The sequence below is a fragment of the Chiloscyllium plagiosum genome, unplaced genomic scaffold, assembly GCF_037043375.1.
Source record: "Chiloscyllium plagiosum isolate Xiang-an unplaced genomic scaffold, Cpla_swu_hap1 HiC_scaffold_5, whole genome shotgun sequence".
Lineage (NCBI taxonomy): Eukaryota > Metazoa > Chordata > Chondrichthyes > Orectolobiformes > Hemiscylliidae > Chiloscyllium > Chiloscyllium plagiosum.
In genome coordinates this window covers 52,395,953-52,416,235 of record NW_028270143.1, presented here as the reverse complement: position 1 = coordinate 52,416,235, position 20,283 = coordinate 52,395,953, and the positions used below count along the sequence as shown (strand labels likewise).

General features: G+C 39.5%; 1 protein-coding gene across 3 annotated transcripts in view; it reads left to right on the top strand.

Moving 5' to 3' along the window:
* The window catches only part of sema5a (sema domain, seven thrombospondin repeats (type 1 and type 1-like), transmembrane domain (TM) and short cytoplasmic domain, (semaphorin) 5A), a 214,393-nt gene that overhangs the window by 109,273 nt on the left and 84,837 nt on the right, over nt 1–20,283 (top strand). For all 3 annotated transcript variants that reach the window (XM_043689989.2, XM_043689988.2, XM_087987160.1), the window contains 6 exons: nt 7,232–7,294; nt 8,245–8,343; nt 11,037–11,250; nt 14,988–15,273; nt 16,913–17,048; nt 17,233–17,437. In XM_043689989.2, coding sequence (XP_043545924.2) covers nt 7,232–7,294; nt 8,245–8,343; nt 11,037–11,250; nt 14,988–15,273; nt 16,913–17,048; nt 17,233–17,437 — 1,003 coding nt within the window. The remainder of the gene's footprint in view (nt 1–7,231; nt 7,295–8,244; nt 8,344–11,036; nt 11,251–14,987; nt 15,274–16,912; nt 17,049–17,232; nt 17,438–20,283) is intronic.

Below are 20,283 nucleotides of genomic sequence, written 5' to 3'. Positions count from 1 at the left end.
CATGAACAGGTGCAGAAAATAGTCAAGAAGGCAAATGGAATGCTGATCTTCAAATTTAAAGGGCTGGAGTATAAGGATCGAGAGTGTGGTGCTGGAAAAGCACAGCAGGTCAGGCAGCATCGACGTTTTGGCATAAGACCTTCATCAGGAATGAGGCTTATGGGCTGGGGGCTGAGGGATAAATGGGAGGGGGGTGGGGCTGGGGGGCAGGTAGCTGAGAATGTGATAGGTCGATGGTGGGGGAGAAGGTGATAGGTCAAAGGGTGGAGGGTCTATCACCTTCTCCCTCACCTTCATCTATCTATCACATTCTCAGCTACTTGCCCCCAGCCCCACCCCACCCCCTCCCATTTATCTCTCAGCCCCTGGCCCACAAGCCTCATTCCTGATGAAGGGCTTATGCCCGCAATGTTGATTCTCCTGCTTCTCAGATGCTGCCTGACTTGTTGTGCTTTTCTAGCACCACACTCTCGATCCTTATACTCCAGCATCTGCAATCCTCACTTTCTCCTGGAAAATAAGGATGCAGACTTTAAGCTGCAGTTATACAAAACCATAGTTGATCCCATTTAGAGTGCTGTGAGCAGATCTGGGCACTGCCCTTTAGGAAGGATGTCTTGGTCCTGGAGGGAGTTCAGTGCAGGTTTACAGGGATGATACCTGGCCTGCAAAGGTAAAGTTAGGATGTGGGATTAGACAAATTACGCTTTAATTATCTAGAGTTAAGGCTAAAGGGTAATTTAATCAAAGTCTTCAGAATATTAACAGGGAAAGGCAAGGTAGATAACAAGAAACTATTTCCACTGGTCGAAGATTCTAGAATCAGGGGGCATAGTCTGAGAATTAGAGCCAGGCTATTCAGGAGAGATGCACGGAAGCACGTCTACATGCTAAGAGTAGTGTAGATTTGGAACTTTCTTCCTCCAATGGCATTTAATGCTAATTCAGCTGTGAAATTTAAAATTGAGATAGACAAGTTTTTATGAGGCGAGGGTATCAAGTGATATGGGCCCAAATTCGATATATGGAATTAGGCACAGATTAGTCATGATCTTTTTGAATGGTGGAACAGGCTGAAGGGGCTGAATGGCCTACTCCTGTTCTTATGTTTCTGTATAATGATGGCAGTAAGGATTGCAGCGATCTGTAGTGAACTACATGCTATATGAGTGTCTCAGAGAAAATAAAGTAGATTAATTGGTTTTCATTTTTTTTGACTTGCTGGTAATTTTTAACATTGACAAGGCATTAAAATACTGAAGAGAAAGTGAGGACTGCAGATGCTGGAGATCAGAGCTGAAAATGTGTTGCTGGAAAAGCTCAGCAGGTCAGGCAGCATCCGAGGAACAGGAAAATCGACGTTTTGGGCATAAGCCCTTCTTCAGGAAGAAGGGCTTATGCCCGAAACGTCGATTCTCCTGTTCCTCGGATGCTGCCTGACCTGCTGCGCTTTTCCAGCAACACATTAAAATACCGAAGGCAACATACACCTATAAACTGAATTTGTGGCATTTTGACAAAAAAAAGCAACATAGCGGTGAAGAGAACAGGATTGACTACAGCAAGCCTTACATTCCCTGAAAGATGTAGGAACGTTGACATGGTGTGATTGGTTTCATTATCCACAATATTATTGTTAATATTTTTGTGATATGACCTACGTGGAAGTCAGTTATCAATGTGTTATTGACAGCCAGTTGTTGAAGTCAATTGCATTCTGTGTAATTCAAACAGCTGTTGAATTCACAGGTAGCCACTTCCAGCAGTCAGTGCAGTTTGTACAGCACACGCTGTGCACCGGCCTCATTTTGTAGAGCCTAGCTCTCAGTTTTTATGACCCTGTGTATCAAGCTGCAGTAAATCTCTCTTGTCAGATTGGGCCCAAAAAAACAGCCCAGAACACTGATCGGTTCACAGAGCAAGAATCAAGGGCGCTTTGGAATGCAAATGAAATGAAGATTTTATAAAGACAAGCATCCGCAATAAACTGAAAGAGTCAGACATACAAATAGATATGATCAGGTATGAAATAATTGGGGATTTTGGAGATTTGGCTGAAGGGTGACCAGGGATTGGAACTGAATATCCAGTGATATTCAGTTTTAAGGAAGGACAAATAAAAATGAAAAATGTGTGGAGCAACATTGCTGGTTAAAGAGGAAATTAATGCAACATCCCTCTATGGATAGAACTTAGAAATACAAAGTGGCAGAAAATGTTGGTAGGATTGTATGTAGACACCCAAGCTTTAGTGACAACATTGGGGGAGGCATTAAATGGGAAATTAGAGATACATGTAATAAAGATACAGCTATAATTAAAGGCAACTTTAGTCTGCATATAGATTGTGCAAATCAAATCAGTAATTTCTGAAGCGTGTATGGGCTAATTTTCTGAACAATATGTTGGACCAACTAGAGAACTAGGCTAGGTATTGTGTAATGAGAAAGAAATGATTGGCAATTGCCCTGGCTGAAGGGTGACCATAATATGATAGAATTCTTCATTAAGATGGAGAATGGCATAGTTAATTCTGAGACTAGGGTGCTGAATTTAAATAAAGGAAACTGCAATTGTGTGAGATACAAGCCAGCTATGATAGATTGAGGAATGTTATCTAAAGGCATGATGGTGAATAGACAATGGCAAACATTTCAAAAACGATGGAGAAACTGCAACAACTGTTCATGCAAACCAGCTTCCCTTCCATTGGCTCTGTATATACTTCTCCCTGTCTCAGCAATGTAGCCAATATAATTAACGACCCTTCCCACCATGGTTATACTCTCTTCTACCCTCTTCCATTGGACAGATGGTACAAAAGTTTGCAAACATGTACCAATAGATTCAAGAACAGCTTCTTCCTCACAGTTATCAGACTTATACATGGATCACTCATATATCAGAGTTGATCTTTCTCTGCACCTTCCCTGTAGCTATAACACTATATTCTGCATTCTGTTCTATTACTCTTAAGTACTTATGTAAGATGTGATTTATCTGGATAGTGCACAAAACAATAGTTTTTGCTATCTCGGCACATGTGACAATAATAAATCAAATCAAATCAAATCAAAGTAGGCAGAGGACACAAACCTAGATCAGAGAGTGAGCTGGATGAGGGTGAGGAGGATGCAGATATGTTTCGGTATGTTTTGGACAACTTGAGTGGGCGAATGCATGGCAGATGAAGTATGATGTGGATAAATATGAGATTTAAAACAAGACAGCAGATTATTATAGATTGAGTAAGGGTGAGGTACAATGAGACCTGTGTAGTTAGTGGTGAAGAAGGCAAATGGTTTGTTGGCCTTCATAGCAAGAGGTTTCAAATACAGGAACAGGGATGTCTTGTTGACGTTGTACGCAACCTTGATGTGACCATTCTTGGAATATTGTGTTCAGTCTTGGTTTCCTTATCTAAGGAAGGATATTCTGGCTACAGAGGGACTGATTTCTGGATGGCAGAATGACATATGATGAGACACTGAATTAGTTAGGACTATATTCATTGAGATTAGACAAATGAGGGGTGGGGGGGCAACCTATAAAATGTTAACAGGACTAGACAATGTAATTGCAGGATGGATGTTCCCAATGAACATAGAATCCGGAACTAGTGGTCACAGTCTAAGGATACAGGATAGGCCATTTAGGAATGAGATGAGAAGAATTCTTTTCTTCCAGAGAGTGGTGATCCTGTGCAACTCTATGCCACTGAAAGCTGTTGAGTTCTAAGCTTTGAATGTTTTCAAGAAGGAGGTAGGTATTGTTGTGAAGAGTTAAAGGAATCAAAACTTTAAGGAGAAAGTGGGAACAGGATTAGATGAACAGCTATGATTGCATTGAATAGCAGAGCAGGCATGAATTCTATGTATTTGTTACGTATCTATATGCCTATAAAAAGGAAAGTCTTGCAGTTGATATACTGTTCATGAGTTCAGTAAGTGTGTTCACAAAAATGTTTTTGTGTTGTCTTTTTTAAAAAAATCTCAATGATGTAATTTCTATATACTTTGACACTTGTGCAAAGTTTGAAACCAGTAATGTTTTTGGTACAGTGATTGATACACTTAAGTTCACTGATAACCCACAGATCAGTGGAAAACTGATGTAACAACATCTTCCTTAATGTTCTTGGAGTTCAAGGTGGGAAAAGCTTTGAACTTCTTCAGGTTGTGTTCTCCTCTCCTTTCCTGATGGGTACTGGGTTGCAGTTTTCTCGGGCAATAGACAGCTTCCAGCACTGAAGGCAGCTAGCCATTCACATGTAGACCTAGATAGTGAACAGATTGCTGATTTGTGACTTGTATTGGAGGAGGACTCCTTCTGAAATGGTGATTTTAACCCTTTAATCCCTCTTTCAGACCAACCAAAACTCAGGTTCCTTTGTTTAAACGTTTGTTGATGTGTGCATGGGTGGCGTATTCCATCAAAGATGGCACAAAACACAACTACAAAAGCAATGATTTTATATTATGTCTGCAGAAAACAAGCATCCAATCAGTATAATCATACATTTACTCACCCATATTTCTCTTCAGCTGTGTTCATGTAGTCCACATTTCAGATTAGTGCACATGACCATATTATCTAATCATTTTCAAACCAGAACACACGATTATGTTATCCAATCATATCGTAACATGTTCACATCTTCTAGCTTTAAGTATGTGTTTGTAATTATCAGAAAACCTATACTGTCCTTTTTCCACTTCTCACTCCAGAATAACTCCAACGAAACATTCTAGCAGGAGCATTAAGTAGCGGTGAGGGGCAGGAGAACTGGCTGATTTTTTAAACTCCCTCGACCAAGAATGCGAAGTCCCCGCATTCAGTCCTTCTTTTATTTTAATATGCAATATATGCACAGATGAGCAAGTGTTTTTGTGATTAAAACAGAAAATGCTAGAGAAATTCAGCAGGTCTGACAGCATCAATGGTGAGAGAAAGGAGTTAGTGTTTTAAGTCCAAAATTACTCTTCTTCAGAACTGTTTTACAGTCTTCATTCAGACAGTGTTTGAAATGCTACTTGGTTCCAGAGCACCAGTAGTTACAGCATAGGGGAAACTGGTTTAGATGAAAATAGTGTCTATGGCACTCTTGTTGACCTTCAATCTAGTATTTGCTGAACATCATGTTGTTGAAGACTTTACAGTGGGTGCTTTTAAGATCTTGTTACCGAACCTGTTCTGATGTGCTATGACATGCCACTGGAGCAGATGGGACTTGAACCCAGGTCTCTTGGCTCAGAGGTAGTGGCACTACCACAGCACTTGAACAGCCCCTTAATGTTGTTAGTTGTAAGTGTCAGAGTTGTAGAAGTTGACAAATTATGATGTCAGTCAGCAATCAAAACTGATTTGAGGTCTGACCTGTCAGTTTTGACTACATCTCTCTCGTGAATGCCTTCTTTTAATTACACAGCCTGTTCAGCAGCACAAGAGACCACTCCCCCAATCCACCAACATTATTTAAAGCTATTCCATCCAAATGATAGAATAATTGCTTTCTACCATCCACTTACTTTTCACTGTGTTAGTGGAAATGCTGGATTTCTGGAAGAGTTCCACAGAGTTGCTTAAATTTGCAGTGAACGCTGATGGATGCTGAGTGGGTGCTATGTGATTCTGAAAAGCCTGCAAGGACATGAAGGGGACTTGCCTGCAACATGAGAGAAAGCTGGAGTAGAGAGTAAGAAGAAAATAATCTCTTCACAGAGGAGGACAGGGAGAATTTCAGCAGGAGGCTTTACCTGCCGAGGTCTTTAGACAGTGTTTCTCCTCCTTGCACCTAAGGCAATGCCATTGTGCCTATGCTTCACCAGGAAAGTGCTTATGGAACTGTCCCGCCCCTTGGAACATGTGGTTACAGAGTAGTATGAGGACAGCACATTGACCATGGCTTAGACTGTTTTCACCAGTGGATCCTTCCAGATTGGAGCAAGTGACACATCCCCAGACCTTCAGTTGGTGCCGAATGCAAGAGATCATCAAAGCTTTGAGTGCAGACAAGGGCTTTCTCTGGACAGAGAGAAGCAGGCAAAGTATACACATGATGTTTTCAAGAGAACAGACTTCCCCACAAAACGAGGAGCTATCACCTGGACCTCCTTTACTTTATGGCAGCTGCATCTCAATGGGAAATGTATTGAAACCACAAAGTGTATCACTCACTTGTAGTTGTTGTATGACCACATCCAGCATATCATGCTAGAGAATGCACCTTATCCTGGAAACAGTCATGATACATTCATTCTGTGCCAGCCCACTGATCCAGTAATCCTTCCAGCAGAATGCTGAACTGGAAGGTAGCTGAATGGGTAAGGGCTATTCACTGTCCAGCCAGTTGATGAATCAGCTCCACAATTTCTCCATATATGACCAGCAACAAGGCGCACCTTTGAGCAGGTCATCAGAGACAGGAAGCACCAACTTTGATGTCATCACTGCTCAGGAGAAGCAGTCCAGGACTCTCTGGGCCATGTGGCCTGATTCCTGGTGGTGTGTTGTATTCTGTTAAACCTGGTTACCGTGAGGGCACTGCCTTGTCACTAGCATTTTGCACACAGGGAGGAGGAGGAGGAGGAGGCAGCTGATGTATCCACTTTTCATCACTGATAAATTTTGGAATTTTAATGAAGGTGAAATGTTATATCTGTATAAATCTTAACGTCTTGAGTCAAATTGAAGCTTATTCCTCAATAGATAAAACTCTTCAAAATGTAAGATTTTCAGTGTCATTGTTTTATGAGGATATTGAACTGTCCACAAAGCCCAAAGCAAAAAGAGTAAGAACATTTACATCATTTTTGAGCACATGTAAGTGGAGGCTGTTAGTATTTCATAATGGAAAGTTATGGAAGTGTATAGAACATTATTTTATGTACATTTGCAATGAATATGCATCAACACTTGTGTTTGACTTCCCTTGCAAAACTCAGCTATGCCATCTGTGTCAGAATTTCAAAAAAATCTGTTAGAAGTACATGCTTATTGAAGTTAATAAATGAAGCCTGCCACACCATATCATTGCATCAATTAATTTGGAGTGTTTCTCAATGTGTGTATGTGGCTATCTTAAATTTGTGGCCTTACTTTTCACAAAGACAATGAAATATTTCATAATTACAACAATCAGGGTACATTCAGCGGAGGCTCTGAGAAATGTCTTACTGTACTGGATATTGCCTTAATTATAACCTTGTGGTATTTTTCCTCCTCTCTTCAGGGAGTGGAATGGCTTTCAGATGAAACAACAAAAAAGAGTTGTTTCAGTAAAGGAAAAACGGAGGTAGGTGGTGATTATGCTGTAGGGAATAAGGCAAGATTTTGTACTGTGAGGTGAGTGGGAGCTCAGGCTGCTCCTTCACAGTTTGGTATTGTGCCAGCAGCCATTTAAGGATTTCTAGTCAGAACCAGGGGCACATTTAGAAAGGCCCCACACTGCATTTTAATACCATGAATACCAACAATTTATGATTGTAACATTTCTGAAATTTTAGAATTTAGAAAAAACATAACAGCACCTGTTACAGGGTACCCATGTTGCATGGCTTTTTAATATGTTAATGTGAGAGTTAGTTTCCAATCTGGGTATGGTGGTTACAGGTCTGTATTGAAATAATTATCACTGGCATGTAACATTTGTTGTCTAAATATCTCAGCCTTTGTAATTAGCTATTTACAGAAAGTAGTACTTGTTATTCTTCTTGATTTTCCCTCAAACCGAGATTCTTTTCTTCATCATTTTGGATAGCAATACTTCACTCCTTAAAAGAAACTCAGTTTGTGATTGTGCACTGGGTGAAGCTGTTTTAGATATAGCAAAGGAAGAACTGTGACAGTTTCAAAATTGAGGTTTATGATTCTGCACATTGTATGCCATGTTTTTAAAAGCCAGTTATTTGAATTCTTTGACTAGAAAATTTATGCCCACCACAAGTGAACTGCCAGCAGCCTGGGGTATACAGGCCATTCTTATCCCAGGAAAAGCATATGAAAGAAAGAAATTCTGGGATGGAGGATTGTCATATGAGTAAAGGTTTGGCTGATTAGACTCATATTCACTAGAGTTTAAAGGATCAGTCAGTGCCAATAACTGACATGTGATTCTTTCAGTCTATTAAATTGCTCAACAATAATTATCATTTGTGGTCTGCTATTATACAACTGTTGAAAGACTGCAATGCATGCTGAGCTTTATGTTTTTGTGATTTCTTTTGTATTAAAACTTCATTTCAGGAGCAATGTCAGAATTATATTCGTGTCCTCCTCGTAAACAGCAACAGGATCTTCACCTGTGGTACAAATGCATTTACTCCAATATGTACCAATCGGACGGTAATTACGATCAATTTGCTCTCTGCCTTTTTTAATTGCATTATTTACAACTAAATTACACTGTAGGGATTCTATAAAATTCTGTAAATATTATCCAATATATCACAAATCTTTCCAGAATGTGATTAATTTGTACCTTTGTGTAATTTCCGTAAAATATAATTCAAATAAGTTTTAATTGTATATCCGTTTAAACAGGTTAAAAATATGCAAGAATATATTAACAGATGACAGTAATTTAATCAGTTAGGCATCCGATAATATTATCATCCATGACAGAACAGTTGAAGTGTCTTATGGGATGATATAGACATCAGTGATACAATTATTAGGTGTAGTACATTTAGTTATAAAGTGAAAAAAAAACAGGGTCCCTTGTGTGATACATGTAGCCCCTTAGGAGGAGCTTGGTGAATTCAGTTGGCTGGATGTTGCCTGAACTGCTGTGCTCTTCCAGCACCACTAATCCAGAATCTGGTTTCCAGCATCTGCAGTAATTGTTTTTACCTGGATGCCTGGTTTGCAAAGCAGAGTTACACCAACAGTATGGGTTCTATTCTTGCAATAGCTGAGGTTACCACAGCATTTCATCTTCTGCCAAAGGTCCCTGCAGCCTTCAGTACGCAATATCAAGTTCAATAACTTAGAGCCTGAACATCACCTTTTGCGTACTATAACCACACTCACACCCTAGGCCCTGTCATGACTTGGGCTGTTTTGAGCACAGCTAACCCATTTTCACCTACTCATTATTCCTGTTATCAGCTTTACTCCTTCACTGGCTTACTATCAACTATCCCTTTGTCTGCCTAACTTTCTTTCTTCTGGTGTTTTTAGTAGCACAGAATACACAGGGCCCTTTTCTGTGTAGGCAAAAGGAACTTGTAAGTACATTGCACTGAGAAAGGATCATAGAGACTGCAAATCCCTGCTATGTTCCCCATAGCAACATCTTGACCATTCAGTGGCAACCTGCCTTGTCTGAGGTAATTAGCTAGCTAAGATTATCAGTTAACAGATCCAGCTCCTTCTCCATGCTCCCCAAGTTTCTGACAAACAGCGACTTCTCACGCTGTACAAATTGCTGTTCCTTTTCAAAGAGGTTGATTAGTCCTGGTAAGTGCAAAACAAAAAGACTGTGTGTGTCTTTTAATGATGTAATTTGGCTGTATATATGATGTATGATGTAATAATTTGTAATGTGGCTGTAGTGATTTTAATGAGGTCAGCCAGGTGGACCTCATAGAATGAGTTCCCTGATTGGGGCTGTTAACCTCGTCCAAACGGTGAGTCCTAGCTGACAGATAGAAACAGGAGTGTTCAAGGTTCTGTTCACTCTGAGAGCTGGCTCTGAGAGAGCCAGACTGGTATCAAGCACTATGTACATGTAAATAAATGGTGACTTGGTGATGCGATACTGACCTCTGTGGAGTTACTTCAGTGCCTGGAACAAGAGGGATTAGCAATAGTAAAAAGCCAGGTAATGTAATTCAATATGCCATTAGGAATGCAAGGTACTTGATGAAATTGATGTGGATCTGGGACTATGTTTGTTTTAATTAGCAAACTTGACATTTTAGGATAGTTTTTCAATCAGAAAGCTAACCAATAAAATCATAAGTTGGGTAGTTATCTGTCCTGCAATGCAGTTTCAAAGAGTTCTTTATTTAAAGACATATATTTAATTATTGGCTATCTTTTAACATACTGTTCTCTGTGTTGAAAGTCAAATTGTGATTGAGAGATTAGTTAACATACTTTTCATTTCTGGAAGCTAGAGTCAGATTGATTTATAGAGCAGTGAAGATCTGGTCTCTGTGTCATCCATGAAGTACAACATGAAACTTGTTTGGATAGTTTCATAACACAAGATTGTCTTGAATTATCAGACAGAATGCCCATTAGCATGGTTGGCTTGCAAATTGAGATTGCAGCGTGGATTAATTATGTAACTTTCTGAATTTGGACCCAAACTGAAGATAGACATGACTGATATAGTCTACAAATGCAACAAGTTGGGCCAGTGCTCTTTTCTTTCGTGTCCATCAGCATTATTAACCCCATCCCTAACAAACAGATGCAGATATGTAACAGAAACTTTTATTTAAGGTTTAATTCATCAATACTCTTTTAAACATAAAGACGATATTGTAATTGAAGATTGCAATTACTCTGACAAGTAAACAAGCACGATGCATAAAAGTTGTCTCTGAAGTCCTGCCCAAAAGCAAGTGTAAATTGGCAGTAAATGAGAGCATATTTGAGCGATGGGACTTATCGTTATCTCATCATTCTGACCAGCTAATTCATTGCACAGCTACTACTGATCACTTCCTTTCAGGAACAGAACACAGATTCCCAAAAGATTCACTTCCTTTCCATGCTCCCTCCTACTCCTTCCTCAGACTGAAACCAGTAGTCAGAGACTTTTGGTCAGATGCAGTTACTTAAAGTGTATTTTCTTGTGCTTTAGTGGAATCTCTATTGTAACATCTATTTTGTACACAACAGTATGAAGGCTAGAAGTTAAGTATATAAGCTTCTATCTGAAATGTTATAAAGGAGTGTGCATTGACATTTTGGAACATGTCCCTTGCACAGAGGTTCTGCTATGATCAAGAATGTTAAAGTATTATCATTGTCTTGGAAGTGGTCAATTCTTAAATCTTAATTGGGTTGTTTACTTTTTGCAGCTAACTGACTTGACAGAAATCCACGATCGCATCAGTGGCATGGCTCGCTGTCCATACAATCCTCAACACAATTCCACTGCTCTAATTACATCCACTGGAGAACTGTATGCTGCCACAGCCATGGATTTCCCAGGGAGAGACCCTGCCATCTACCGAAGCCTGGGTGGGCTTCCTCCTCTGCGCACGGCTCAGTACAACTCAAAATGGCTGAATGGTGAGCACCGGCAGGGATAGACTCTTGTAGTATCATAACAAAGAGATTATGAACCTAATGATCCTTAAAGCCTTTGAATATGACTGGTGCAAAACTGATTGGAAAATGATAGCAAGTTTATATAGGTATCATTTTTCTGAGGCCATCTCACCAGTGAACTAATGCAATTTTTAGTGCAAATCTATTAGTATAGAGGACATGTCTTACAAACAAAGGTTGAGGGAGCTAGGGCTTTTCTCATTGGAGTAAAGAAGGATAAGAAGTGACTTGATAGAGGTGTACAAGATGATGAGTGGCATAGAATGAATAGTCAGAGACCTTTTCCCAGAGTGGAAATGGCTATGATGAGGGTGATTTTAAGGTGATTGGAGGAGGGTTTAGGGGAGATGTCTGAGGTAAGTTCTTTACACCGAGAGTACTGCGTGTGTGGAATGCACTGCCAGCAGTGGTAATGGAGTCAAATACATTAGGGGCAGTTAAGCAACTCTTGGATAGGCACATGAGTGATAGTAAAATGTAGGATATGCAGGTTAGTTTGATCTTAGAGTCAGATAAAAAGTCAGCACAACATCAAGGGCTGAAGGACCTGTACTGTGCTGTAATGTTCTATGTTCTATAATTGAACAGCAAGACACCCAGTGGTTTGGGAACCAAAATATGCCCATTCCAGCATGCACAAGACTTACTTCGATATGAAAGATAAATATGAAATTAAATTTAAAAATTAGAGTGAATGTTCCAACTTTGAGCGGAAGTCTGTATGCACCCTGTCAATATAATCCTGGTACTTGATTAAAATGGCAGTATCATTGTTAAAGGTCTTTAGACAAGAAATTTCAATTCTATAATGATTACATCTCATGAAATTACTGCATCGGGGAAGTAGGTTGCACTAATTCCTTTCCTCTTTTTTACAACTGTATCAGATGTAGCTCTTTTAATCAGCCGGACAACAAAGCTAATTCAATTCAATTCAAAATGTCTGTGTTGTAATTTCTTTGCAATTTTAGTTCCATTTTGAGTGACTCAGTAGTTGATTTTGCTTTTTTAGAGTGTTTCATAATCTTTGCATCTGAAAAGTGGCCGTTGTCAAATCACATCATCTATTGTGCAGGCAGTATGTAGAATAGGGACTTCTTTGTTTTGAAAGGAAAACAACTGCAACTCGAAACTTTCATGCCATTCCATCTTTCCAACTTATTACAGGGGGTACCTGCCATATTGGGTGGTTTACAGAATACACTTGTATCAAGCAACCACATCTTCATTATGTTTGCCATAGGAAGAAGGCATCAGCTAAGTAGGGCGTTGAATGACTGCAGTTTGTGGTGGATGTTACTAATGTGGGTATTAGAAGTTTTCATTTTTACTCTAAAGCCATTTTTTCATTTGTTAATTAGATTGAAAATCACAGTTTACAGGGGGTTTAGTGCACTGGGAAAGTTTTGCATCCCTTCAATTTAAGATTTTAGGCATAGTTGCTTCAATTATCTGTAAATTCTTTCATTTTTTTGTTAGTTAGCAGATTTTCTGTTGCACCCAGCATATTTTTTTCTGGAGTCACTGCAGCATGTATTGTCAGGGTCAGACAACATGTCTGTGGCAGTGGCCAAGTACAGACTGCTCAGCTTGCCCAAGTTTAACATGGTGCTGCAAATTAACAAAAGTACAGTGTCACTATTGAATGCTTAAAATTAATATTGGGATTACTATCTGTGGGGCCCTTCTTACTTCATCACTGTAACTTCAGCCTTGGTTTAAAAATGAACAAGAAGATTGAATTCCAGAGATGAGGTGAGAGTGACAGCCCTTGACATCAAGGCTGCATTTGATGAAGTGTGGCATCAAGGAGCCAAAACTGAAACTGGAGTCAGTGACAATTAGGGGAACATTGTCCAATGGTTGGAATTGTACCTGGCGCATAGAAAGTTAGTTGTGGTTGTTGGAGGTCAGTCATCCAGCTCCAGAACATCACGGCAGGAATTCCTCAGGGTAATATCGGAGGCCCAACCATCTTCAACTGCTTCATTAGTGACCTTCCCTCTATCATAAGGTCAAAAGTGGGAATGTTCAGCACCATTCATGATTCCTCAGATACTGAAGTAACCCATGTTCAAATGGCAACAGGGTCTGACGATATGCAGACTTCGCTGACAAATGGCAAGCAGCATTCATGCCACACAAAGGCCAGGCAATGGCCATCTCCAATAAGATATGATCTAACCACCAGCCTTTAACATTCAAAGATGTCACCATCATTGAATACCCTACTATCAACATCCTGGGGATAATCATTGACCAGAAACTGTACTGGACTTGCCATATAAACACTGTCCCTACAAGAGCAGGTCAGAAACTTGAAATACCATAGTGACTAACTCACTGTCTGACTCCCCAAAGCCTGTTCACCATCTAAAAGGCATAAGTCAAAGTTGAGTTGATTGTAGATCAACCACAAACATCCACTCCCTCCACTTCCAACACTCAGTATTAGCAGTGTGTTAAATCTACAAGATGTGCTTAAGGAATTTTCCACAAATCTTAGACAGCATCTTTCAGTGCCATGATCACTTGCACCTAAAAGGACAAGGATAGCAGATACATGGAAACACCACCACCTACAAGTTCCCTTCCACGCCACTCACCATCTGATATGGAATTACATTGTCGTTCCTTCAGTGTCTGAAATAATTCTGCAGAGGCTGGTATCCCTTCACCAAGTCACCCTTTATTTACACATGAACAGCCCCTTACTGTAGGACAGTCTCATATCAAGTCAAGCTCTGGAGTGTCAGTATCTCTTGACAGTCAACCTTTTTATGTCAGCAAGGGCTCCCTGATTGAACTAGACTAAGAGCCTCGGTCAGGGAACTCATATTCTGTGAGGTCCAGCTGGCTGCTTTTGTTAGATTCATGATAGAGTCAATAGGTCAAAATCCTGGAATTCCCTCCCTTACTTATGGACTGCAACAGTTCAAAAAGGCAGCTCACCACAAACTTCTCAGGAGCGGCTAGGGATGGGCAATGACTGCTGGCCAGCCAGTGATGCCCACGTCTCATTAGTGAATAAGAAAAAAAAAGAACTAATACTCTGGGAATATTATTTTAAATTATATGGTTTAGTTGTAAGGTTACCCATTGTGCTTATTTAAGCACAGTGGCCATAAAAGTTTTCAATTAGCAGAATTCTTTACTTTTGCAGAATCCCAGAAAGATGTCAAAGGCTAATTGCGGCATATTCTATCACCTTCTTGAGTTTCACATTTGCCTTGGCAGGGATTTGGGTCTTTCAATTAATACCACTAGGCCTTAGGCTCCTCATGTTGTTCCTTGAATGAAAAAAAAACAAAATTATAATGGGCAACATGGTAGCTCAGTGGATAACACTGCTGCCTCACAGTGCCAGAGACCTGGGCTTGATTCCACTTGAAGCGACAGAGTTTGCTTCCCAGTGTCTGTGTAGGTTTCCTCTGGGTGCTCCGGTTTCCTCCCACACTCCAAAGATGTGTAGGTTAGGTAGATTGACCATGCTAAGTTGCCCATAGTGTCCAAGGATGTGTAGATAAGGTGGATTAGCAACAGGAAAAGCAGGGTTACAGGGATAGGATAGGGTAGGGCCTGGCTGGAATGCTTTTCTGATTGGTGTGGGCTCGATGGGCTGAATGGTCTGCTTGCACACTGTAGGGATTCTGTGTCAAAAAGGTGTCATTACTGTGATTTTTGTTACAATTTTTCAGAGCCAAATTTTGTGTCATCCTATGACATTGGAAACTTCACCTATTTCTTTTTTCGGGAGAATGCAGTGGAACATGACTGTGGAAAAAATATTTTCTCCAGAGTGGCCAGAGTGTGTAAAAACGATATTGGAGGGAGATTTCTCCTGGAGGATACCTGGACAACTTTCATGAAAGCTCGATTAAATTGTTCTCGCCCTGGTGAAATTCCTTTTGATTACAATGAGCTGCTAAGCACTTTCTTTTTACCTGAGCAAGACATGCTGTATGGAATCTTCACCACTAATGTGTAAGTATCTATGAAGCCTTCACTATATTTGTGTGGGGATATTTAGCCCAATATCTGTAACTGGGAAAATACTGTAATTCATTGTGAAAGGCATAATAGTAGGACAATTAGAAAGACCTAACACAATCTGTCCCAGATAATGTGACTTTGTGACAGGGAAATTGGGTTTGATAAACTTATTTGAGATTTTTCTGTATTTATGTAATAAATAGGTTAAATTAAAGTATTCAATTTGAATTTCCAAAAAGCTTTTTGCCGAAGTGCTGCATAAAATATTACACCAGACAAAAGCTTATAGTGTTGGGGTGATATATTAGCATTGATAGAGGACTAGCTAACCAGCAGGAAACGGGATGAATGCTTCATTATTTAGTGTGGTAAACTGTAACGAATGGAAGGCTGGGACTTCAACTATTTAGCATTCGTTAGTGACTAAGGATGAAGGCACAGACAGTATTGTAACCAAAGGTACAAGACAAAGGTAGGGAAGAATTTGTGAGGAGAATACAAAGAGTCTGCAAAGAATTATAGGTTGTTTTAAGTTTAAAGCAAGTTTCTTGCAGTTGAAGTATAATATGGGAAAATGTGAGAATGCAGAATTGTTCACTTTGGCTGGAAGAATAGTAAAGCAGAATACTATTTAACTAGAGAGAGAGATTACAGAATTCTGAAGTACAGAGGGATTTGGATGCTGTTATAAATAAATCTAAAAAAACCCAGCATGCACGTAATCAGGAATGCAAATGGAGTCTTGCCTTTACTGCAATGTGGCTGGAATATAGAAGTAAGAAGGTCTTGCTACAGCTCTACAGGGCATTGGTCAGACTGAATCTAGAGTGCTATATGTAGTTTTGATCAGCTTACTTAAAGGGAAACATACTTGCATTGGATGCAATTTAGAGTAGGTTCATTACACTGATTCCTGTAGTGAGGGGTTTGTCTTTTGAGGAAATGTTGGACCTGCAATCATTGGAGTTCAGAAGAATGCGAAGGAATCTTCTGAAACATATCTGATTCCGAGGGGCCTTGACAGTAAATGCTGAATGAAAGTTTCATGCAGTGGGAGTATCTACAATGAGCGAACAAGGGGTTTCTCATTGTGGAGAGATGAAGAGGAATATCTTCTCTGAACATTGTTAGTATATTGGGTTGTCTTCCCAAATTAGCAGTGGAGGCTGGGACATTAAATGCATTCAAGACTGTGTTGGAGAGATTTTTACTTGATGAGGGAGTCAAGAGTTATGGATGGCAAGAGGGAAAGTGCAGCTCTGATCTTTTGAATTACAGAGCAGACTTGAGAGCCAAATGGCATCCTCTGCTCTTAGTTCTAATGTTCATAACAGGCAACTGAAGATACTCTTTAAAATATAACAAAGAACAGCAGATGCTGGAGATCTGAAACACTCAGAAGAAGGGTCACTGGACTCGAAACGTTAACTGTTTTCTCTCCACAAACACGGACTGAGATGCTGAGTCTCTCCAATGGTTTCTGTTTTTGTGTGTCGTAGCTACTCTTCATTGTGTTTCCTTATGATGCATCTTTATCTTTCAGATGTTGCATCCATATTTACTGGCATAGACTAAAATAAAATGATATTTGTCAAGATTGTCTAATTATACTTGGGCATATTTCCTACAGGAATAGCATAGCGGCTTCAGCTGTCTGCATGTTTAATCTTAGTGCCATTACTCAAGTTTTTGCTGGGCCATTCAAGTTCCAGGAGAATTCTCATTCAGCGTGGCTGCCATTTTCCAATCCTAATCCTAATTTTCAGGTATTGATGACTCTCATTTTTTGATATGAAACTTCCCATGATGTTGTAGTATCATTTTTCAGATTCTGCTGGAAGATTCTGTGAGATTTAGTTTTTATTCTTCATGTATTTCACTGATTTCTCATTATTCTTTTATTTGTGATTTCCAACAAATACTTACATTATTAAATTTATGCTTTATTAGTGTGGTACTATCGATTCTGGTCCTTATGCGAATCTCACAGACAGGAGTCTCCAGGATGCTCAAAAGTTTATTCTTATGCATGAAGTGGTCCAGCCCGTTTTTCCAATGCCTTTCTTCCTGGAAGACAACAGTCGGTTTTCCCACATAGTGGTGGATGTTGTGCAAGGAAAGGACATGCTTTTCCATGTTATGTACTTGGCCACAGGTAACATATGTTAATTCTCAGTGCATGAATAAAATGCATGATCTGAGTTCATATCACTGTATCCATGATTGGCATTAATATTATTTAATAAACTCATGTAAAACATGGAATTGTTGAAGTACAAAACTCAATAGCAGTATTCACATATATGCTGATGAAACCCGGTTCGACCTTTTCCAACAACACTTTAGACTCCCCCGCTGTTGCCAGTTTATCAGACTACTTTTCCTACAGCCAGGACTGAATGAGCAGAAATTCCCTCCAATTAAACATTAGGAAAACTGAAATTGTCATCAGTCCCTACCATAAACGCTGCCCTCTGGCTACTGACTGCTTTCCTCTTTTTGGCAATTGTCTTTGAGGCTGTAGCGGACTGCACACAACCTTCTTGTCACATTTACCCAATATGAGCTTACAACCACATATCTATGTGACCACTAAACAGCTCTTTTTACTCCCACGACCTTACCCTCATTCATTTATTGTTGTTTTTAGATTTGACAATTTCGACACCTTCCTATCCAGCTTCTTACATTCTACACTCCATAAAATTGATAGCATCAAAGCTCTGCTGTGATAAGTGCACTATGTCTTCTCCGGCCTTGCTTATTGACATTGGCTCCTAGTTAAGCAACAATACAAAAATAAAATTATCGTTTTTTTCAAATCCCTCCGCTGCCTTGAACTCCTCCATCTCCTCCAGCCCACAATTTTCTGAAATTTCTGCCTATCTTTTAATTCTGGCTGCCTGATTTTTGATTTTAATTGCTCCATCACTGGTGACCGTGTCTGTTCTGCATGGGCCAAGAAAATGTTCCACAAAATACTGTGGGTTGGAAAAACGTGGCATGACATGAGGTAGAATATTTTTAACTTCGGCCAGTTATGGAAAAAAAGAGATATTGATTCAGTTGTGGTTATGCTTCTCTTCTGATAATTTTGCAGTATTGCCCATTTACATTATCAGTCAAAGATAAAATGAGCCGTGGTCTTGCTAGTTTTGTCAAAATCACAAGAGCAGTCATTTTTATTATCCAACTGTACATTTACCCCAATGCATTTTACTTATGGCTGCAATCCCATCATAATCTTCTGTTTGAACATTGCTCTGTACATCCAGGGTAAAGCAAAACATTAAATTGCAGTTAAAACTTTGTCATTTATAGAAGGATGTAAATTTACAGCAGATTTAGTTTAGAGTAGAATCTCCAGTTTTACATCACCTGGATTAAAGATTCTTATATGCATCAGCCCAAGCAAAACAAATTCATGCCTGATTACAAATAGTTTAATTTGTGAAACAGAAAAATTCAAATTAAAAGCATCTTGTCTTCACTAGAATAGAGAAAGATCCAGGATGTCTTAAACATCTGTTGTAATATAGAAAATGCAGCAGCCAGTTTGCACACAGCAAGCTCCCACAAACAGCAAGGGGGTAATGACTTGATAACTTATTGTGATAACTGAGAAATCAATATTAGCTCGAACACTAGGAGAACTTGTTTGCTCTTTTTCAAAAAGTTTTAATTGAAAGTGTTGGGAATCTTTGGAACTTTTTGTGTTTAACAGATTTATAGATATTTATAGCACAGAAGTTGGGCATGTGCCTGCTTGTGTTGGCGCCCATCAACAAAGATCTGACTCACTAATCCCATTTTCCAGCTCTGGGCACATAGCTCTGTAGGCAATGTCAATATAGGTGAATATTTTAATTACTGCTTAAATGTTACAAGAGTTTCTGACTCAACTACCCTTTGAGGCAATGAGTTTCAGATACATTTTCCTCAACTCCCAATTTCATTTAGCACCACTCTGCCCAACTGATCAGTCCTTTGATATCTTCTTGCAGCTTATGACTATTCTCCTCACAATTTATCATCCTATCAATTTTAATGACATTCGTGAACTTCTTAATCATACCCCTACATTTAATTGAAAATTATCAATGTATTCCACAAACAGCAAAGGCCCCAGCACTGAGCCCTTTGGAATCCCACTGAAAAAAGACTTTCAGAAACATTTCTTTAACATCATCCTCTGCTTCTGCCTCTCAGCTAGGTTTGAATCCAATGTGCCATTTTGCCTTGAACTGTTTTTTTTCTTGACCAGTTTGCCATGAGGGACCATATCAAAAACCTCTTACAATGCATGTAGACCACATCAAATGAATTACCTTAATCAATGCTGCCAGGTTCAGCCTCAAGAAATTAAATAAAATTCATCAAACATGAGCTTTGCTTATTAAATTGATGCTGGCTATTTCTGATTAATACACATCTCTCCAATTGCAGATATATTCTGCCCCTCAGAATTCTTTCCAATAGCTTCCCCACAGCCAAAGGTAGACTGACTGGCCTGTAACTTCCTAGTATATCCTGCATTTGTTTTTAAACATGTGTTGTTGTTATCAGTCATCTTGTCCTCTGGTACCTCATCTATGACCAGAGATGACTTGTACATTACCACCAGTGCCGCTGGAATTTCCTCCTTGCCTTCCTCAATAGACTGGAGTACATCTTATCCCGACTGCAGAATTATCCACTTTTAAAACCACTAAACCTATGACTGCATCTCTCTTTGTTAATCTCTTCAAACATTTTACAGTCTTCCACCCTGATGTCTCGAGCAGTATCATCTTTTCTCATTGTGAAGACTGATTGTAAAGTATTCATTGATGAATGTGCCCATGTCTCCTGGGTCAAACACAAATTACCGGTACAACCCCTAGGGGCCCTACTTTTTCCCTAGTTATTCTTTTCTCTTTATATATTTAAAACACCCCTTTGTGTTTTCCTTTATTCTGCCAGCTAATGATTTCTCACTTCATTGCTTGGCTTTTCTAATTT